The sequence below is a fragment of the Sebastes umbrosus genome, chromosome 4, assembly GCF_015220745.1.
Source record: "Sebastes umbrosus isolate fSebUmb1 chromosome 4, fSebUmb1.pri, whole genome shotgun sequence".
In the NCBI taxonomy this organism is placed as follows: domain Eukaryota; kingdom Metazoa; phylum Chordata; class Actinopteri; order Perciformes; family Sebastidae; genus Sebastes; species Sebastes umbrosus.
In genome coordinates, this window is record NC_051272.1 from 13,862,983 (window position 1) to 13,886,207 (window position 23,225).

Consider the following 23,225-nt stretch of genomic DNA (forward strand, 5'->3'; position numbering starts at 1 on the left):
AGAGCAAATCACATCATAAAAGCAATGCTATTAGTTTGAAAATGTAATCCTCTGAAGTCACATTTCTTATCACATCTAAGCTCCATTAATGGACAGTTAAGGAGGAGAGGATGCTGTCAACAGATAAAGCATTGGGTCTGTAGCAACCTAGCAGACCAAATCACAGCAATGCGCCTGCCTCTGCAGAGCCAGGGAGAGCAGCTCTGATGCACAGGACAGAGGAGGAGGTTACAATGCACACGCATCCTGTATGTGCCATTAAGTTTTAATCGCTCGGTTCATGAGATGAAGTATTTAATAAATCTTAATTATGGAGCCACAACTGCCACATGTGCACACTAATGTCTATGCACTTTATAAACAGTAGGAGTATCTGGATGTGTCTCTGAACACACGTTTTGTCTTGGAGATTAGCACTCGTCCAGGATGCAGTGACGTAAATTAAAAACATATTTCACAGGCTCATGTGCTGAGTTGAGCTTTAGTAAGTGATGTAATCTGTCATACCTTGGTTTAGGTCTGCTCTTACAATCCAGCCGTGCTGGACATTTCATCTGTGTTCCCATAAACAAGCCGAAAATATCACTTAAATCCACTGCAAATAGGGCATGGCTGAAAAATATGAATGCTCATATTCTACCCTGAGACTGGGCAGCAGCAACACAGCAAGAAAAGCACAATTAGCTGCATTGCTGTAAAATGCTTTCACTGACAAAGAAATATTCATGGCAAACATAATTTCAGCTAATATATCATATAAATAAAGTCATACTAATGCAAAACATTGATTGACTTGGAAACCTGATACTGATGCATCCACTTTGATTGAAACTGAGATGCTTTTGTTCAGTCAGTTGTGGTTCAGTCAGGAATATGATAATCCGACTGGCTCCCTGCGGTAACAAACAAAGCCTCATCAGCATGGTGCATGAAGCTCATAATCGCGTTAACCAAGAAATCATTTAAACCTCAATTTCATGTGATCTGACGCAAGCTCAGCCTCACCGATGTTTACCTTTGAAGTTGTTAAAGTTATATGGGTCCACATAAAAGCTAAATCCTACTGAGGGTGATTTTTTTTTTGGCACTGTCGCACATTGCAACTAGTTCATCTACAATACAGAACAGCTTATATCTCAGTAAATGGAGTTGATAAAATAGAGTTGTATGTATTCAGGCTGATCTTTTTTGTTATAATGACAAACCTGTAAATCACAGCATTCTGCCTTAAACATCTGTCAATGATATAATTCCCACACATCCCTCTCCTCTTTCTCACACAGTAATCACAGCTCCTGTTGCATACATATGCTAATCAGCAAAATCCTGTCACTACCGAGGTCATTCACGTGATAAATTAGTAATCAAAAACTCCAGCTCTTCCTACTTTTCTGATCATCTTATAGACCCACTACAATGACCTTATCAGAGGCTGCTCATATGCACTGGTGCAATCTCTGTAGCTATGGAAATAAATGCAATTATACCCCGTATATGATCACCATTTTGGAGGAAAATATATTTAAAAATCATTTTTTGTAGATTAAATCCTGAGCTGCCATAATCATAATTTGAGACAATATGACAATAGGGGAAAAAAGTACAAAATTAACAACTTTGTTACATTTTAGATAGAAGTAGAGCTGCGATAATTGATTAATTAATCAATTAGTTGTCAACTATTAAATTAATCCCCACTGTGATGAAAAAAAAGATCCTGTAAGTCATTATAATGAGATAATATCTCAATATTTTGTAAATGTTGGCTTACCATCTCAATTTAATGAGATAGTTAGTCAATATATTGAGATACTAACTCATTATTTTAAGATAGTATCTCATTATAATGACTTACAGGATCTTTTTTTTTCATCAAAGTGGCGAAAATGGGCTTCCATTGGTTTGAGTAATTTTTTTAAGAAAATAAAAAGTCAAAATTCTCTGATTGCAGCTTCTTAAATGTGAATATTTTCTGGTTTTTTTACTCCTCTATAACAGTAAACTGAATATCTTTGAGTTGTGGACAAAACAAGATATTTGAGGACGTCATCTTGGGCTTTGGGAAACACTGATTGACAATTTTCACCATTTTCTGATATTTTTCACCATTTTCTGACATTTTATAGACCAAACAACTAATCAAGAAAACATTCGAGAGATTAATCGACAATGAAAATAATCGTTAGCTGCAGCTCTAGATAGAAGTGCACATGGATATAAAATCCGATCAATTTCATAATTGATAGACGTATATGTAAATAAACATAATTACAGTAGGTTTTGACATCCTTAACATGCCTATCATTGCCATTCCACCCATCAGTTGTGTCACAGTACTTAATTTATGAAAAACTGGGTAACCTAAATTCATTTTCAGCCATTGAAGATAATTGCACACTGAAACTAACACATTTTAACAATACGCAGGATGTTAAGAAGCCGCAGGATCGTCAAAAACCCACATTTGCATAACTCATTAAAATCCAACATTGCGGCCTATTCCCAACTCAACTCCTGCTTCCCTGCAACAGGCCAAACTTGAAAAGAGCTATCAGGAAAGACTGATAACGAAGGATCAAACAGCAGCGTTCGCAGATGGCTGAGCCATGGCCGTGCATTCCTGAGTCTTTGTGCTGGTCTCACTGTATTCTCCCTCTCCTGCAATCTAAATATGGACCTGCCCCTCACACCTCATCAGGTGCTGCTGGTATTGAACATGTCCAAGTCTCAGCATGATCACTGACCTTTATGAAGAACAGATGGACAGAGCATTGTGTCGTATTTACCAAACAAATGCCAAACTAATCAGCTAAGATAGACATTTACACACTGCACCATCTGATAACTCATTTAACCTCAACCTAATTATAAATCAGACTGCAATAAAAAAAACACCCATCTCAGTCAACAAAAAGACCCTAATCCCATCACATTCCCCTCCAGTGCCAGTCACGGCCTCACAGCCACACAGTCTCCGAGCCGTGCATCAGAGCCACGGGGTTTGGAGAGTCGCCATCATCCTTTTGTCTAATTAAATCTGTTTTATGAGTAAAGAGCAGGAGCCCCAAGCAGAGAGCCGTGGGAGAGGCTGCTCACCCACGATTAGCCTGAGCTGGATTACCAAACCTTCACAATGACAGCAGTCAGGAAATTATGCTCTTGACACCCAGGCGTGCTGCATTAGGCTGGATCTGCTGAGCTTTATAAAGAAATGCCCACTTCACTTTATTCACAGCAAGACACATTCTGCATTATGCAACACCTGAGGAAATGAGCCCATTGCTGTTGGGCACAGATTAACTTCAAATTTTGACTTTTTTAAAGGGTAACTTGGGTATTTGTCAATCTGAACCCTATTTTCACATGTTTTTGTGTCTAACCGACTAATAGGGACAGCGCTTTCTGAAATCGGTCCAGTATTAAGGGATAAGGCTGTAACCGGCAGCTGCTCACAGGCTGAAATATGGTGCTATTGGAGCAAGCTGGCACTGTCATTTACGTCCACTGAAAGTACTTGTTTTTACCATGACAGGCTTTGACAGGCTAAGGGTCTGACATTATGGACAGAGTCTCGCTCAAGGAGAAGTATCGTTCAGAAATCTGGCATATCACAAGGAATAGAAGGCCTGTCCAGTGCTCACAGAAAAGGGCAATCTACATCGTCAGAAGACGCAGTTGGCGCTGAAACGTTAGTCTGTAATAAAGTTGATTTCCTTAAATCCGTGAGTGCCTGTAACGTTACATTGATGCAGCTCACTTGCCTCGCAGTTTGTTTCACAGCTGCCAGTTACAACGATGTCCCTCAATACTGGACCAATTTCACAAAAGAAAAATACCGAAATTACCCTTTAAAAGGTCCGGTGTGTAGGATCTGGCAGTATTTAGCGGTAAGGTGAGGAGATTGCAAACAAATGAAGCCTCCCCCGTGTGCGAAGCGTGTTGGAGAGCTACGGTGGCCAACGCGAAAACGCGAATTTGAAACAGAGCCAGTGCTTATAGTCTGTGTGTGTACGTGGGAAGTGAGTGGTGAAGCAAGAGAGAGAGAGCGGCGGCGACGGGAACAAGTAATGTTATCGACTCCGGCCCAGGCAGAAAAATTTAACAGTGTTTGGTTTGTCTGTTCTGGGCTACTGTAGAAACATGGCGGTGCAACATGGCGAGGGAAAGGGAACCCGCTTCCTATTTAGATATAAACGGTTGATTCTAAGGTAACAAAAACACAATGATTCTTATTATCAGGTGATTTTACACTAAAGAAAACATACTTATTAATATCATATTCAATTTCTGCTAATAGATCCAACTAATTGTTACACACTGGTCCTTTAAGATATCTACAAATTGTATACTTTCATTCAAATCACACAAACGGGTTTATTGGTATTCAAATCCTACATACACATTTGGCACATTCCACCGTGCATTATGGAAAACGGACAAGGGGAATAAATCTTGTTTACTATCAGCGTTGACACATGTGTGGTTCAACAAAGACATTGTAAATCAAACGTACAATTCAAAAGCCCAAACATCTATCAAGCAGCTCCTAACAGGAACGCCTGTCACTCTTTTCCACCACTAATGAATCAATCCTGTATTTTGAGTTTGTATTATCAGTTGCAAACACACACCTTCTTATGACACATCAGTGACTGGGTATCAAAGTGGTCCTGACATTTACATAATAGCTAGACTGAAGCCATGGCTTTTGGGCTGTGGACTTCACCACTACAGTATTTCTCAGCCTCTCTCCTCAGTGCTCTCCTGCTGTCGATTCTGGAGCTGGTAAGTTTCTTATTGATTTTCTGGCAGACGCCTTTGGCTCAAGCTGTAGCTGGCTAATATACTTGGCTTTCAGCGGCCCCCGCAGAGCATAACTCCTCATAAATCAAGACCTTTGATAATAGAGAACGTTGACCTACTAATCTGTAATAAGCAGAGTGCTTCATTGGAAAGACAAGGAAATACACCCCCTGCTTTTTCCAATCTGACAAATGGCGCATCGGCAATCTTCCTGTTGACGGCAGGATGCAATGGGGTGACGATTGAGGTAGAAAAAACAGAGTGAGAGGGCGTGTCATCGATAAAAAAGCAAAGACACTAGGAGGTAGGGCTGGGCGATATGGCCAAAACCTTCTATCCCGATATAGGTCATTTCATATCTCGAAAACAATATATATATCAAGATATCGCATCCTGTGTGTATTAAATACTTGACAATGAAGAGTATTTTCGCATTTAATTAAGAATTTTACTGCAAAATGATCAGATTTTCAGAGAAATTTGAGTCACTATGTGCTTGTTATCAATGTTAGACGACGTAATTGTGTATCGTGATATCTCTATATGATGTCATCTGGATACAATTCCACTGAAAGATGATAAATTATCATATTGCATTATCGCCCTGCCCTACTACGAGGTACTTAAACAAAGTCGAACCTCTTTAGTGATGTCCTATTCCTTCTGCTCTGACAGAAAGCCACAGCATGTATTAAAAGAGCAACATCCTTTTCTCATATTCAGGGAAATCATTGCAGCTTGAGGGAGAAGTGTCACAGCCTTCATGAAACATCAAACATACTCTGTCCGCTCAAAAGCTAATAAAGTAATACAATAACCTGTACTGAAAAACAATAAATAAATACAATGACTTCATTGTTCACACTGATATAAGACTATTTCAAGAATGTTCTAACGCAGCATCGTGTTCAAAGCATGAGCCGACTCAGTTTTAGCAACTCTCAGCCTCATTGCACTTTCCAAAAAAGTGAAAAGAGAGTAGGTATGCAGCAGGTAGGCAGCGCTCGCTCTCTCCTCCTCAGAGCGACTATTTTTAACACTGTCATTAGGTGCATCAGAGGGTGTCTCCTCCTTATCACGGGGCCAACAGTCTGTGGTTGTCTGGCCTACAGCAGAAAACATCTCACACATAGACCTGGTCTGTGTGAAGAATATTAAACTTTGGAGCTAACGAAAAAACTTCAGAAGTGTCACATTGCAGGTTTAAGCGTACTCTGTGCTTGGGCCTGTGTGTCAGAGATATTGCATTTTGTAATGAATCAGTCTCTCATGGAAGCTTTGCAGAATATTTGTTAGTTGATTCCTCCAATGGATCTTATAATTAACTAATATTGTAAGTACGGCTGTCAAAGTTAAATCAATAATAATGCGTTGACAAAAAAAATTGCAAATTTGTTTTAACGCCACTAATTTCTTTAAAAGGTTGTAGCGGGCTCAGTTTTAAAGCTAGAGTGAAGATACTGGCATCATATGAAACTAGAAAACCAAGAAATCAAGAAAAACCAAGAAAGCCATTAGTACCAACCATGACATACTAGCTTGTCGCGAAGGAGGTTAAATAACACTCCAAACTTGCATTACATTTTGGCGAAGAAAAACTGGCATGGCCATTTTCAAAGAGATCCCTTGACCTCTGACCTCAAGATATGTGATGAAGATGGGTTCTATGGGTACCCACGAGTCTCCCCTTTACAGACATGCCCACTTTATGATAATCACATGCAGTTTGAGGGCAAGTCAGCACACTGACACACTGACAGCTGTTGTTGCCTGTTGGGCTGCAGTTTGCCATGTTATGATTTGAGCACATTATTTTTTATGCTGAATGCAGTACCTGTGAGGGTTTCTGGACAATATTTGTCATTGTATTGTGTTGTTAATTGATTTCCAATAATAAATATATACATACATTTGGATAAAGCAAGCATATTTGCCCACTCCCATGTTGATAAGTATTAAATACTTGACAAATCTCCTTTTAAGGTACATTTTGAACAGATAAAAATGTGCAATTAATTCATGATTAATCATGATTAACTATGGACAATCATGCGATTAATCACAATTTAAACATTTGAATTGATTGACAACCCTAATTTTAAGACAAAATATAAAAAGGTAAAGACTGCTTTGCACTGGAAAAACTAATCTATTTCAAGCCATGCCACATGGTAACATTTTAGAAAATGACTGAGAAACTATCACTCATGCCGTCTCATCTGTCACACACAAAGCTTTAGCTGGCAAAGCCCGACACACGTGTGTCCTACTTATCAGACAACAGTCACTCCCAGGCTTTTGATGGCATCAGCTGAAGCAGAAAAGGCAAAAGGAAAAATGGATAGACTCCCTGCCAGCGCTCACTTTGCCTTAAGTGGCCTCCTCATCTTTCCAACCTTACAAGTCCTTTTTCATATTTTAAAAAGGAGGTATTTCTGCCCTTCTGCTAAAAAGCCACACACGTTCACGACGGAGAACTGGCGGGCACAGCCCCTTTGGATAAAGCGGGTCGTAGGACAGCATTAAGTATGGCGGCTCATCCTGTCCAGTGGTGTTAAGGCCAGGCTATTTCTGTTTTCCACGGCTATTAAGAGGAATGAATCTCTGTCGTACACACAGCCGCAGCAATCATTCCCGCTTGTCCCTTCCCCCATCCAGCGTCCACCCTGGAGGCTCTTCCCCCTCTCTGGTGTCCACGAAAAACGTTAGAAGTGTCAATTACATAAGAGGCACATCTCTTATTTCTATTTGTATTCTATTTCTCCACAATAATGTAATCTGTCTCTGGGAAACCAAACTGAAGGCAGAAATAAAGACAAGAAGAGAGCCACTTGATTACTACAGAGATGAGTTTTGTTGTTCACCGAGTCGACAGGATGCAAGAACATCGTCCCCATTCTCATAGAAACTGTCGGCCAGAAATACTTTGGGTAACACTTTATAACAATCATTTATCAATGGTACATTGCTAGTTAATTAAACTTAGTTACTTTACTGTTAACAAACAATGAAAAGATGATCAATAATGTTTACTTCTTTTAGTAGTGCTATAATTTGTCATATATTTTATCAGTAGTTTGTGTAATATGAAATATTTGTTTATAAATTATAAATTGAATCATAGCTAATAAGAGATAACAATTACAATCTGATTATATTAGTAAACTATTTCTTAACAGTTTATTATTGTACAAATTATGACATTTTATATACTATATTAAATATTTGTTAGTGATTACCAAATGATTTGTAAACTTTTAAGAAATTGTTTGAAATCTATAAACATTACATAGATAGATGGACCAGAAAGCAATTATTAACCATTGACAAACTATTAACTATCTAAATATTATTTATATATGCTTTACAAAGTATTTATTAACCATTTAACAAGGTATTATAATCATCAGTTGCAACTTTATAATATCTATCCAAATAATGTTTATAGACAGTTTACAAACCAGCTATTAACCATTAACAAAGTGTTATAAATATCTATCTATGTAATGTTTATAGATGTTTTAAAAACAATTTCTTAAAGGTTGAGAAATCATTTAGTACTCACTAACAAATACTTAATATAGTATAAAATATGTTATAATGTGTGCAATGATTAACTTTTAAAATACCATAAATTACAGCATTACTAATAATTAGTAAACATTAATTATAATTTAATGGTTTGTTAACAGTAATATAACTACTATCTAAGTTTATTAACTATCAATTTACCATTTGTAAGTGATGGTTATTATGAGTGTTCCCAATGTCTTTTTCTACATATTTTTCCTGATTTAATGTAACCAACTTTGTCTCCTGTTTAATAGGATCTCACAATATGAATGTATTAGCATCAAAGATGACCTTATTCAAAAGCCTCCAGTAAAATGACTAACATGACTGACGTGGCACATTATTGAATTGTACCGTTTCATTAATACTTGCAGAGCATCTGACCACTGAAATAACTAAGAGAGACGAATAAAAACCCTTTTCACGTTTTCACCAAATCACTCTCGATGGGTCGGACAAAACCCATCTAACTAATTATTTAAGGAATAAACTGCTAACTCTGTTTGCCAGAAAACCAGGCCAACCCTACAGAGGAATGAGAGCTGTTCAGCTGCACCTAACATATAGAATATGAAAAGGCTACACGAGACACACACACGCCAAGCATCCAACAATAGTACGTCACAAAGCAGGAAGACACTTGTGCGACTGCCACCCACATAAACTGAATTATATGGAGCCACCGGTCTGCGAGAGAGCAGATGGCCTGAGAGGAAATGTCTGCAGCCCTAATGCACTGCACCGTGTTGCGTTGGACTTAATCTGCTTCACCTCTGCTTATTGGCATATCACAGGGCTTTGCCATCTCAGATCTCTCACGGGGGCCGGAGATTCCCTGGCAGCTACGGCAGCAGATCCCATCTCACTAATGCTGTTGCACAACCCTCAATCACTTTTATACATTTTCAGTGCTGCCGGTCTGCTGAGGCCAGCCTTCTCATGAGCCGTTACGCAATGACTCAGGCCAAGCAGAGCAGCCACCACATAGCCTGCATTTTTATATGTTTTTAATTTTACTTGAGACCTCTTAGAGTAGGTCAATAATTAAAATAGATTGCATTAATAAACTGCGCACAGACCTCTGTTCAAAGCCACAGTCTGGAAACCAATTCAAGCAAGCTCTCCGTATACTTTCTCTACTGTGGCACATTCATCTTTTATTGCATCACACATATGCCAAGAAATCAAATTAACAATGGGGTGAAATTCAGCCTATTGTGTACCACATTTTCAATAGAAATAATAGAAATGTACGACAGCCAACCTCCCAGTTCGTCCACCCTTTACATTGCAGAAGATATTCCACAGTGTAATAACACAGAAAAAGTACAAAAAATCAATTCGGGATGCACCGATAATGGATCGGTTTTCGGGCCGATACTGACTCAAATAGCTGGATCGGTTAAAGGTGAAAATAGGGCCGATCTATTCAACTCTATGTTTATATACTATATATTACATCCCTAAAATCAATGGCATTGCTGGCACACTCCAACCCAAAAGAAGGTGTCCTTGACTGCACAAGAATTAACACTAAACAGCAAGGACAATAACAACTTCATAATACAAAATATAGTGCCCTTCAATAAATAAGAACAATCAAATAAACTGTTTGATAAGCTGTGATACGATCATGTCATTTATATGCTCAGTTGCCCAAGTGGCATTGCTTTATGAAGGGCAAACAATGATATCTCTGACATGTACGTTACGTATTACAAAACATAAGGCAGCTGTTCAGAATACTTTGGAGCTGTTCCCTATCAGAGATCAATGATCGCTGATTGGTTTAGTTTCAGCCGCTGTTTCATCTGAAAACATTTAATGAAACGGTGAAACACTGGCTGAAACTAAACCAAACCTGCGGTCACTGATCTCTGATAGGGAACATACATATGTAAATTGATTTTATGTATGATGTGGCATTATGTAATTTTATTTCATAGCCCTCCTGTTGTCTTCGGGTCAAATTGACCCGAAGACAACAGGAGGGTTAAACAGGCCAACTGATGATAATGAACAAGGCTATTATTTGACAATAATGTTTTCTTGTCTGGCTATTTTTTAATAATATGAGCATACTTTTGTTAATTTTTCATGACCTAATGTTGAATTTCTGTGGATTTATCCCTCCTGTTGTCTTCGGGTCAATTTGACCCAAAGACAACAGGAGGGTTAAAAGCCTAACCAGGGACAAGGTCTGCAAATTAGCTACGGCTAGAAGTCCTTGCATCGGTTACACTTTATTTAAATGTAACATGTACATGTATTGTTCCTGTCAAATAAATGAATAAATGAATAAAAATGCTGTGCTTTACTATTGGTATGAAAGAAAACCATGTATCAACAGCAACGTTGTGATTTACTGAAGCTGAACATGTTTGAATTTCCCCAAGCGGAGATGACATTAGTGCCAAACAAAAGCAGTAAGGAGCATATTAGACATTGGACACCATGAAACCTAAAGACCTTAATGGTAATTTTTCTTCAGCTGCATTTTTATAAATTTGCCAATTCATTCATCTTTACTCTATATTCACTATATCATCCATCTCCAAATAATTTGTAATGTATGCTCTCTGCCCTGTGTATTTGACTACAGTGTCAAGTTGTGTCAAGCTCTGAAAGGTGTTGAAGCGTATGCATATGGATGCAGCTTCTCTGTCACTCTGAAGTGGCCTTACTGTTGTTTTGCTGCTCAGTATCAGACATGAATATTAAAAACCGGTGCCCTCGTCACGGTCCAGTAAAACAAATAACACCAAGTCATAATAATCACTCCTGTCAACTGAACATGAGGCAACTCCACGCTTTGCGTTGGAAATCAGAAGGGAAAATCAAGGCCAAACCTAAAAAAAACAAAAACTAAAAATGACATGTGAAATGAAATGTATTGCACTTACCGCTCCTGTATGAGGCATGGGGTTAAATCCACAAAGGTTGCAGACGGTGTTCTTGCATTCGGTGCAGGTGTTGTAGTTGGGAGGATCCTTGGAGCCCACGTTGAGGTCGACCTTACAGAGTGGACAGGTGGACGGAGCTGCTTTAGGAGCAACTTTCGGAGGCTCTGGTGGAGCTTTCTCCACTTTGGTCTGCGCTGATGGAGCCGGCTTGGCCTGTTGAGGTGGCGCTGATTTCTCAACAGCAGGTGGTTTGGTGTCTTTTGCAAAGGGCATCTTAGGAGAAACTGGAGGCGTAGCTTTAGGAGAGACACTGGCAGTAGTGGACATCTTACGTGGAGTAGGTGGTGTAGTTTTAGGTTCTGAGGTTATCAATGTAGATGCAGAGCTGAAGATAGAGGAACCAAAGCCAAACATCTTCCCAGTCACTGACTCTGCAGGCTTTGCAGCAGCAACAGGTTGTGTTTTAGGACCACCAAAGCCAAAGAAGCCTCCTGACTCCTGTTTAGCAGGCTGAGCTGCAGGTGGTGGTGCAGATTTTGCAGGAGGGGTGGCAGATTTTGAGGGCGGTTGTAGTGGTTTTCCAGCTTCTTGTTTTGCAGGACCTGCCTTGACATCTGGCTTTGGAGAAGGCTGCACTTGTGAGGGTTTCCCAACTGGCTGCTGCTGGCCAGCCACATCCTGGCCTTGTCTTTGTTCAGCGCCTGAAAGGACCTGTGTCTTTTGCACAGAACCTCGTCGTGGTGTCTCCGTCCTTTGGGCTGCAGTCGGCACCGGGGCTTCAGCTTTGGGGGGTTCTTTTTTCTGCGGAGTTGCTTGAGTAACCTCCTTTTTGACTGCTGTAGATTCTGTATACTTCTCCTTCTGGACTAATGTTGGTATATCCTTCTGTTCAGAGACAGGAGCCTTGCTTGGGGAGGGCTGTGGTTTCACTACAGGACCGCCGGTGGGCTCAGCTGCTCCTAGGGCTCTTTGCATCTGGCAGTTCAGACAAAGCCATTCTTTTACCTGAAAAAGTGCAATAAAATGTATAAATTATTGTTGAAACACAAGTAACAACACAGTGTTTTAACAAACCAAGGGAAAAATATTTTACAGGACAAATTTAAAGTTAATTTCATCACTAAAAAGAGTAGAGAATATTCAACTACTTCAAGCATCTTCATGTCATGGATAATGTATTTATTCATCCATAATAACTATAATCATGTAAAGATAAAATCAGTTGATTCTTAACTATGTGGGTCTTTATATTTACTGATAAGATGGATGGAATAAACCTGCTGTACAAACCACCTATGTATGTCAAGAAGTTATTTTTCCGTGGCAAAGATTTTGTGTGGTATTACAATAAAGAAATCCTTGTTTTAGCACTTAAAATACACTAATAAAAATACACAAATTTAAAAACATCAAATTGAATCTTACCTATTTAAACCTTGCAACCTATTAATTATTAAACAATATTAAAAATGTCATATTAAATCAAGAATGGCCACTACAAAGCCCATAAACGATGTTGGACAAATTTGTAAAATGCCAATTCAATGCTAAATCTATCAATAAATAAAGTGGGATTAAAGCAAAGACAACACTTGTGAGGACAGTGATTTACCTCTGCCACAACTGGCATTGTATTAAATTCACATTGAAAAAAAAAACTAAAAATGACATGAAAAACACAATTCATTGCACTTACCGCTCCTGTATTAGGCATGGGGTTAAATCCACAAAGGTTGCAGACGGTCGTCTTGCATGCAGTGCAGGTGTTGTAGTTGGGAGGATCTTTGGAGCCCATGTTGAGGTCAACCTTACAGAGAGGACAGGTGGACGGAGCTGCTTTTGAAGCACCTTGGATGTCCGTTGGTGCCTTGGGGGGCTCTGACGGAGCCACTTTGGCTTGTACGGTTGAAGGAGTCTTTTCCTGCTGTGGTTTCTCTGGTTTCTTCTCCTCAGTTTTCTGGACAGAGGGCGGCTTGGTGTCCTTCGCGGGTAACGTTTTAGGAGAGGCTGGCGGTGTAGTTCTAGGAGAGACCTGGGCTGTAGTTGACATCTTACGTGGCGTTGGTGGTGTAGTTTTAGGTTCATCCTGGACAGCTGAGGTTATCAAAGTGGATGCGGAGCTTAAGAAAGACGACCCAAAGCCAAACATCTTTCCAGTCACTGACTCAGCAGACTTTGCTGCTGTAGGTGGTGTTTTAGGAGCACCAAAACCAAATAAGCCACCCGAGGATTGTTTTGCAGGCTGAGCTGGTGGTGGTGCCGATTTGGCTGGAGAGGTACCAGCTTTTGGAGGCTGTTGTGGCGGTGGTTTTCCTGCCCCTGGACCTGGTGGAGGAGCAGTAGAGGTCACAGCTGTTGGAGGCTGTTGTGGGAGTTGCTTTCCTGCCTCTGGACCTGGTGGAGGAGCAATAGTAGTCACAGCTTTTGGAGGCTGTTGTGGGGGTGGCTTTCCTGCCCCTGGACCTGGTGGAGGAGCAGTAGAGGTCACAGCTTTTGGAGGCTGTTGTTGGGGTGGCTTTCCTGCCTCTGGACCTGGTGGAGGAGCAGTAGAGGTCACAGCTTTTGGAGGCTGTTGTTGGGGTGGCTTTCCTGCCTCTGGACCTGGTGGAGGAGCAGTAGAAGTCAGAGCTTTTGGAGGCTGCTGTTGGGGTGGCTTTCCTGCCTCTGGACCTGGTGGAGGAGCAGTAGAGGTCACAACTTTCGGAGGCTGCTGTGGCAGTAGCTTTCCTGCCTCTGGGCCTGGTGGAGGAGCAGTAGAGGTCACAGCTTTTAGAGGCTGTTGTAGGGGTGGCTTTGCTGCCTCTGGACCAGGTGGAGGAGCAGTAGAGGTCACAGTTTTTAGAGGCTGTTGTGGGGGTAGCTTTCCTGCCTCTAGACCAAGTGGAGGAGCAGTAGAGGTCACAGTTTTTGGAGGCTGTTGTGGCGGTGTACCTGGTTGTCCTTCGGGTGTCTCTCCAGGATGCTTTTGTGAAGCCGGTGATACGTCAGTCTTTGCAGTAGCGGATGGAACAGTTTTGTCAGGCAATGAAGCAGCTGCATCGGTAACTTGCTTTGTCGGTGCACCGAGGGCTGAGGATTCAGTGTCTTCAGGTGTGGCAACATTAACGAGCTCGTTTTTGGGTGCAGCTGGTTTAAGGATGTCCTCCTGAGAAGTTGACACTGGGGTCTTTATCTCCTGTGTGGTGGCAGGGAGCTCTTTGCTTGGTGAGGGTTTGGGTTTCATCATGGGAAGGCCTAAAGGTTCAGAAGCTCCAAGTGCTCTCTGCATCTGGCAGGTGAGACAAAGCCATTCCTTCAGCTGAAAAACAAACACAGAACATATGTATGAATATTTACACTTGTTAATAACAAACTCTCAATATAGCACTTTGTTGTATTGGTCCAAATAAGTAGTTTGTTTATCTGGGAGTGACAACAGAGATTAGAGAAACAAATTTAAATTTCCAATGAAATGTAATTAAACAAGGACAGTCAACTTACAACTAACAATTTAACAGTCCTTTGTGTTTTAACATTTCAACCAAAAATTAAACCTATCACTCAACAGCCATAATTCTACATGAAGTTAAGTATTTAGTCATTTAATTACCTCTGTTACATTTTGCATAGGACTAAATCCACACTTGCTGCAGACAGTGGCTTTGCAGTCAGAGCAGGTGTTGTAGTTGGGAGGATCTTTGGAGCCCAGGTTAAGTTCCACTTTACAGAGTGGACAAGAAGACGGGCCCACTTTAGGAGCAGCTTCTGGTTTTGTAGACTCTGATGGACCTTTGTCCACTTTGACCTGTTCTGATGGAGGAGCCTTGGCCTGCTGAGGTTGGCCTGGTATCTTTTCCGCATCTGGTTTCTGAGCGGCAGGCGGTTTAGCCTCCTTTGCTGGAGTCATCCTCGGAGAAACCGGGGGGCTGGACTTTGGAGAAATCTTGCCAGAGACTTGCGCTGGGGCAGACATTTTGCGGGAAGTTGGTGGTGTTATGCGGGACTCCTCCTTAACGGATGTTATCAAGGTGGATGCAGAGCTGAAGAGGGATGAACCAAATCCCATCATCTTCCCAGTCACAGCTTCAGTTGTTTTTGAGGCAGCGCGCGGAGATTTAGGACTACCGAAGCCGAAGAAACCTCCTGATTCTTGTTTCGTTGGCTGTGCTGCTGGAGGAGCAGATTTAGCAAGGGATGCTTCATCAGCGGATGTGACTGGTTTATCAGCTGATTTCTGAACTATTTCAGCTTTCTCTTCTTTCTTTTCTGATACTTCTTTAGGTGCAGGGGAACTTGGTGGAGCGATATCTTTTTTCTTCTGGAGAGAAGTTTCACTATCTGCTCTGACGGGTTTATTGGGGTCTGAAACTACAGCTGTCGTCTCTTTAATGAGAGGTGCAGCGGAGGTTGGAACCTCCTTGGTAAGTGGTAAAGCAGCTTTCTCCTCTTTAGTTGGGGCTGAAACAGTACCTGGGGTGTCTTTTGCAGGAAGTGGGGCAGTGGCTGATGTTTTGGGAATTTGAAATGAAGGTTTAGCTTCTTCTTTCTTTTGTGGCGCGCCTGGTGTTGGACTGTCCTTCTGATTTTTGTCTTGCACTTCTACTACTTTTTGTGTGGAAATAATGTCTTTCTTTTGACTGGCAGTGGCGTCTTTCTGAGCAGTAGCAGGTGTGGGCACTTTGTTGGGCGATGCCGGGGGTTTCATCAGTGGAGGCTCCGCTGATTCGGCTGCTGCCAGAGCTCTTTGCATCTGACAGGTCAGACACAACCACTCCTTCACCTAAGGGAAAAAAACATTTAATTTTGAGTTTGTGTGTCTTTAAAACATTAAAGGGTTTACACGATAACATTATACGACAGCACAGTGAAAGGTGGTATGCATACATTTCTACATTTTACTTTAGGTACACCACATCATAATTTTTAGAGTGCCATTATATATGTTGAATGTAAAATAAAACCTGTATAAAATGTAGATATTTTATGGAATACACACATCTTGCTGCCCGTTTGCACAAAAGGCGTAAGAATGACAAGATAATCTGCAAGGCATTTAACAACGCTTTTCTACCTTTTGCCATTTGTACACCATGTAGTCTCTACTGACTGTGATATAAACGCAACTGAGTAAATATGCCAAGCTCAGAGCTAGTGAAATAGAATAAAAAGCGAGAAAGACCATTTATGGCGGGTGGGTAGAGAGGTGGATGGGTCCAACAAACACACAACTTTAAATCAGGAGACCGGTGTTTTGTTTTGTAAGTTACATTAGTGACGTTTGTGATGTGTTTTCCGTACTTACGTTACGTTGTTTCTGTACATATTTTACTTAGTTTATGTACTTATTTCAAGCCCAACCATGACGTTTGTGGTTTTGTTGCCTCAACTTAACTACAAATGTTACTGTAGTTTTGTTGCGTGGCGTACACCTGACATGCAAATTGCCTAAAATGCGTCCTCATGACACGCAGAATGTCTGTGTATGTCATGCTATTTATACGCCTTCTCGTGAGACCGGGTTTCATCTTGAGTGAATCTCACTTACTTCGGACACATTTGGCATTGGGTTGAATCCACACAGGTTACAGACGGTGTTCTTGCATTCGGTGCAGGTGTTGTAGTTGGGTGGATCCTTGGAGCCCACGTTGAGTTCCACCTTACAGAGTGGACAGGTAGACTGGCCTGGTTTGACAGCTACTTGGGAAGCTGCTGCAGCCTTTGGAGGCTCTGATGGAGCTTTGTCCACTTTGGTCTGTACCGATGGAGGTGTCCTGGTCTGCTGGGGTTGTTCTGGCTTTGTCTGTTGTTCCTTCTTCTGGGCAGCAGGGGATTTGATCTCTTTTGCTGGGGACATCTTGGGAGAAACTGGTAGTGTCTTGGTCTGCTGGGGTGGCTCTGTTTTCTTCTGCTGCTCCAGCCTCTGGGCACTCGGGGACTTTGCCGGAGACATCTTGGGAGAAACTGGTGGAGTGGTCTTGAGCTGGTCCTGAGCAGCTGAGGTTATCAAAGTGGACGCAGAACTGAAGATGGAAGAGCCAAAGCCAAACATTTTCCCAGTCGCTGACTCTGCCGGCTTTGCAGCATCGGGTTGAGTTTTACCGCCACCGAAACCAAAGAAGCCTCCTGACTGTTGCTGTGTCGCTGCTGCAGCGTTACTCAGCTTACGTTCAGCCTGCCTGGTCTGGTCTGGTGATTTATTCGGACTTGGTGTTTTCTGGGGCTCCTGTGGTCTCTTCTGAGAAGGAACTGGGCTGAGCTGTTTCTGACCGTCTGGCTTGTGAGCAGCCTCGGCTATAGCTGGCTGTGCTGTTACAGACAGTTTCCTCTGAGGTGAGTCTTTCTTCTCAGGTTCGGCTGGGCCGATGACGTCTTTATTTTGGGGTTTTGCAGATATCTGAGAGTTGACAGAAGCAACTCCTTTGGGCTGTGTTGGTCCTAGAGCCCGCTGCATCTGGCAGGTGAGACACAGCCACTCCTTCACCTTATGAAAATGAAAAAGAAAAGTTCCATTATAATCTGTAAATAATTGTTTTATATTCATATGAGGAAGTGAGTATTTTTCTGTTATATTTCAGCAGCTGTTATAAATCTAATCCAAAAGGGGATTTTAATGTTTAATATACCCAGAAAATAATGAATGAATGCATGCATAAATTGAACGCAGTGAAGAGCCAGCAGGGGACACTTTGAAAAAAGTATATGTGGTGTAATTCTTTCAAGTCTGTCAGCAGTTAAATGTAAAATAAAACTGTAATAAGATTAGTTTTCTCTAGTCTTACCGCTGTTTCACTTGGCGTTGGGTTGAATCCACACTGGTTGCAGACGGTGTTCTTGCATTCAGTGCAGGTGTTGTAGTTGGCCGGATCCTTGGAGCCCACGTTGAGTTCCACCTTACAGAGTGGACAGTTAGACTGGCCTGGTTTGACAGCTACTTGGGAGGCTCCTGCAGCCTTCGGAGGCTCTGATGGAGCTTTGTCCACTTTGGCCTGTCCTGCTGGAGGTGTCTTGGTCTGCTGGGGTGGCTCTGTTTTCTTCTGCTGCTCCAACCTCTGGGCACTCGGGGACTTTGCCGGAGACATCTTGGGAGAAACTGGTGGAGTGGTCTTGAGCTGGTCCTGAGCAGCTGAGGTCATCAAAGTGGACGCAGAACTGAAGATGGAAGAGCCAAAGCCAAACATTTTCCCAGTCGCTGACTCTGCCGGCTTTGCAGCATCGGGTTGAGTTTTACCACCGCCGAAACCAAAGAAGCCTCCTGACTGTTGCTGTGTCGCTGCTGCAGCGTTACTCAGCTTACGTTCAGCCTGCCTGGTCTGGTCTGGTGATTTATTCGGACTTGGTGTTTTCTGGGGCTCCTGTGGTCTCTTCTGAGAAGGAACTGGGCTGAGCTGTTTCTGACCGTCTGGCTTGTGAGCAGCCTCGGCTGTAGCTGGCTGTGCTGTTACAGACAGTTTCCTCTGAGGTGAGTCTTTCTTCTCAGGTTCGGCTGGGCCGATGACGTCTTTATTTTGGGGTTTTGCAGATATCTGAGAGTTGACAGAAGCAACTCCTTTGGGCTGTGTTGGTCCTAGAGCCCGCTGCATCTGGCAGGTGAGACACAGCCACTCCTTCACCTTATGAAAATGAAAAAGAAAAGTTCCATTATAATCTGTAAATAATTGTTTTATATTCATATGAGGAAGTGAGTATTTTTCTGTTATATTTCAGCAGCTGTTATAAATCTAATCCAAAAGGGGATTTTAATGTTTAATATACCCAGAAAATAATGAATGAATGCATGCATAAATTGAACGCAGTGAAGAGCCAGCAGGGGACACTTTGAAAAAAGTATATGTGGTGTAATTCTTTCAAGTCTGTCAGCAGTTAAATGTAAAATAAAACTGTAATAAGATTAGTTTTCTCTAGTCTTACCGCTGTTTCACTTGGCATTGGGTTGAATCCACACTGGTTGCAGACGGTGTTCTTGCATTCAGTGCAGGTGTTGTAGTTGGCCGGATCCTTGGAGCCCACGTTGAGTTCCACCTTACAGAGTGGACAGTTAGACTGGCCTGGTTTGACAGCTACTTGGGAGGCTGCTGCAGCCTTCGGAGGCTCTGATGGAGCTTTGTCCACTTTGGCCTGTCCTGCTGGAGGTGTCTTGGTCTGCTGGGGTGGCTCTGTTTTCTTCTGCTGCTCCAACCTCTGGGCACTCGGGGACTTTGCCGGAGACATCTTAGGAGAAACTGGTGGAGTGGTCTTGAGCTGGTCCTGAGCAGCTGAGGTTATCAAAGTGGACGCAGAACTGAAGATGGAAGAGCCAAAGCCAAACATTTTCCCAGTCGCTGACTCTGCCGGCTTTGCAGCATCGGGTTGAGTTTTACCACCGCCGAAACCAAAGAAGCCTCCTGACTGTTGCTGTGTCGCTGCTGCGGCGTTACTCTGCTTACGTTCAGCTTGCCTATTTGTCTCTGCAGGTTTTACAGCATCAGGCTGCTTACCTCCAGGTTGGCCTGCCTGATCTGCTGTCTTCTGTCTCTCTTGTGGTGTTTTACGATCAGGTGCTGGGCTGGCCTGTTTCATAGGTGCAGTAGCAGCTTCAGGTTTACCTGGCTGCACTGCTGGCGTAGACGGTTTTCTCTGTGGTGAGACTGGTTCTGAGGTCTCCTTCTTTTGAACGTCAAGGCCTGGACTGTCCTTCTTTTGAGGTGTGGTTGGTTTGGAAGAATCCTTCAACTGGATGGCAGCGGGTGAAGGAAATTTACTGGGTGATGTTTGGGACTTCAATGTGGGAGGCCCTGAGGACTCAGAGGCTGCAACTGCTCTTTTCATCTGACAGTTGAGACAAAGCCACTCATTCACCTAAAATACAGTAGAAACCAGTTATGTGTTGCTTTGGAATTAGGAATTGCAGCAATTCACAACAACCTGAGTGTTTGGTCGTGTCTAGAAGGTAACCCACAAGTTGTGAAACTCTCGCGAGATGGTTAACGTTAGGCATTGACCTCAAATGGTTAAAGGTTAGGCATTGAGATTGAATAGTTACGGTTGGGCATTGACCTTAAATGGTTCAATTTAGGCATTGACTTTGAATACTTAAGGTTTGGAATGAACCTCGAATGGTTAAGGTTAGGCATTGACCTTGAATAGTTAAGGTTAGGCATTGACCTCGAATAGTTAATGTTTGGAATTTACCTTGAATGGTTAAGGTTAGGCATTGACCCTGAATGGTTAAGGTTAGGTATTGACCTTGAATGGTTAAGGTTAGGCATTGACCTTGAATGGTTCAGGTTAGGCATTGACCTTGAATAGTTAAGGGTTAGGATACATCATCGGGCAGCGAGACTCGCTTGTGGGTTACCTTCTAGACACTGACCTGAGTATTTAGAGGAAAAGGCTCCTCAAAACTGTACAGCAGGTCAGTGAGTTAATTGTAAAAATCACAGATTAATAAACAGACATAGTGTAAATGCATCCAACATATTAATAATATAAATTATTTCTTGTTTATGTATTCCTTCACTTACCTCTCCCATAGGCATTGGGTTGAATCCACATAGGTTACAGACGGTGGTCTTGCACTCAGTACAGGTGTTGTAGTTTGGAAGGTCCTTGGAGCCGATGTTAAGCTCGATCTTACACAGTGGACAGGCGGCCTGGCTTGCATTAGGAGATGTTTGGGGGACCATTGCTGCCTTTGGTGGCTGTAATGGAGCTTTGGCCTCTTTGACCTGGTGAGATTCTTCTGGTTTCTTCTCCTGCTCTGTTTTTTTCTGAACAAGCGTTTTGGGCTCTCTTGCTGGCGACATTTTGGGAGAAACTGCCGGTGTGCCTTTTGGAGAAATCCTGGGAGAGACTTGCACTGGTGCAGACATCTTACGAGAGCCTGGCGGTGTAGTACGAGATTCATCCTGGACAGCTGATGTTATCAAAGTCGATGCCGAGCTGAAAATGGAGGAGCCAAAGCCAAACATCTTCCCAGTTACGGACTCTGTTGTTTTTGAAGCATCAGGCCCTGGTTTAGGACCACTCGAGCCAAAGAGGTTTCCTGAGTCCTGCTTTGTGTCTGGGGTGACCTTACTCTGTTTTAGTCCAGGTTGACTTGCCTGGTCAGTTGCTTTCTGGGAACCTGACCGGACATCCAGAGGAGTTTTCTGACCAGGAGTCGGGCTAGCCTGTGAGTCACGTTCTGGTCCTTTAGCAGCCTTAGTTGGCTGTGTTGCTGCTGCAGCCTGTGTCTTCTGAGGAGAACCTGGTGTGGGGCCGCCCTTCTTTTGAAGTGCATCAGTCACTGGAGTCTCCATCTTTGAAGGTGCATCAGATTTCGATACCTCCTTCTTTAGAGTTTCCACTTGGTTGGGAGCGGTTATCTTCTGATGCACAGCAGCTGGAGACGTTTTGTTAGCTGCACTGTGAGGTTTCATAGGAGGTTCAGATGCACTAAGAGCTCTCTGCATCTGACAGTTCAGGCATAACCATTCTTTTACCTGCAAAAAGAAAATATGTCACATTAAAATATGAAACATTTACAACACCTGCATGCAATCACTTCACTATGTCAACATATGTAGAGTTCATGGTGTATTCCTGTTCAACTAAGGGCTGTTATATGTTACTTTCAGCCTTCATAATTTTGTATTTTATTGTAATTTCAAAGTAAATTGGCAATTATTACCTCGGATACATTTGGCATTGGGTTAAATCCACACTGGTTACAGACGGTGTTCTTGCATTCAGTGCAGGTGTTGTAGTTGGGAGGTTCCTTGGAGCCACAGTTGAGTCCCACTTTACAGAGCGGACAGGTAGACTGGCCTGCCGTGCGAACAGCTGGGGAAGCAGCTGCAACCTTTGGAGGCTCTGATGGAGCTTTTTCTACTCTGGCTTGTGGCGATGGAGAGGTCTTGGGCTCTACTTTCTTCTCTTGCTCTCGTTTCTGAGCAAGAGGTGATTTGGGTGCCTTCGCAGCAGGCATCTTGGGAGAAACCGGTGGTGATGTGTTTATTAAAGTGGATGCAGAGCTAAAGATGGAGGAACCAAAGCCAAACATTTTTCCACCCAGTGATTCAGCGGGCTTTGCAACATCAGGTTGAGGTTTAGGACTGCCGAATCCAAACAACCCTCCGGATTCCTCTTGTGTAGTTGAGGTAGTATTACTCTGCTTACGTCCAGCTTGACCTGTCTGGTCTGGTGGTTTCTGAGGACCCGTCTTTCGGCCCTCCTGTGGAGTTTTCTGACTAGGAGCTGGGCTGACCGGTTTCTGACTTTCTGGTCCTTTCACGACTTCAGCCTTTGCTGGCTGCTCTGCTTGTGTTGTTGGTTTCCTCTGAGGGGAGCCCGGTGCAGTCTCCTTTAGTTTAGATTCCGCAGGTGTTTGAATGTCTTTCTTCTGAGGTTTATCTAGTGGGGGCGTTTCCTTATTTATGGCATTGACAGGAGCAGGGACTTTATTCGGTGAGGCCTGTAGTTTCATCATGGGAGTTCCTGGAGGCTCAGAGGCTCCGAGTGCTCTCTGCATCTGGCAGTTGAGACACAACCACTCCGTCTCCTGTAGCAGTGCAAACAATAAGTAACATTAAGATCAGTGTTATTGCACAATTGAAAGTATGGTACTTCTAATTTAATTCGAACAATAGATCATTTATATTATTAACCCATTTGTGCCTGCACCTGAAATTTAAATTTTGGTTTAAGTGATCTCTGGGCTTGCCTAAGCAGAAATGTGAAAAGGTTTTAAAAATCGGTCAAACCATTTTGGCCAAAAAGTGAGCTTTTCATATACTATATCTAATATTTGAGCACATGGGGCAACTGTTTTTTCAATAGACTCCATTATATTTTGGGAAAAGCAGTAGTCTCATGTGCCCAAATATAGTATGACAGAGAAAATCTTTTGGAAAACATTTAATAAACAAAATGTTTTTCCTAATTTTTCAAAAATCGTGACTTTTACTATTGATAAAAGTTTGATTTTTCATGTGATCTAAAAATTTCAAA

The 23,225-nt window shown here is 42.4% G+C and overlaps 1 protein-coding gene across 6 annotated transcripts in view; it reads right to left on the bottom strand.

Moving 5' to 3' along the window:
- pclob (piccolo presynaptic cytomatrix protein b) overlaps window positions 1–23,225 on the bottom strand; it is a 74,036-nt gene that overhangs the window by 39,752 nt on the left and 11,059 nt on the right. For all 6 annotated transcript variants that reach the window (XM_037766838.1, XM_037766837.1, XM_037766836.1 and 3 more), the window contains exons 5-12: window positions 21,907–22,776; window positions 20,759–21,718; window positions 19,167–20,093; window positions 18,038–18,868; window positions 16,804–17,739; window positions 14,869–16,038; window positions 12,976–14,577; window positions 11,280–12,284 (exon numbers count right to left, since the gene is read on the bottom strand). In XM_037766838.1, the coding sequence (XP_037622766.1) occupies window positions 11,280–12,284; window positions 12,976–14,577; window positions 14,869–16,038; window positions 16,804–17,739; window positions 18,038–18,868; window positions 19,167–20,093; window positions 20,759–21,718; window positions 21,907–22,776 (8,301 nt within the window). The remainder of the gene's footprint in view (window positions 1–11,279; window positions 12,285–12,975; window positions 14,578–14,868; window positions 16,039–16,803; window positions 17,740–18,037; window positions 18,869–19,166; window positions 20,094–20,758; window positions 21,719–21,906; window positions 22,777–23,225) is intronic.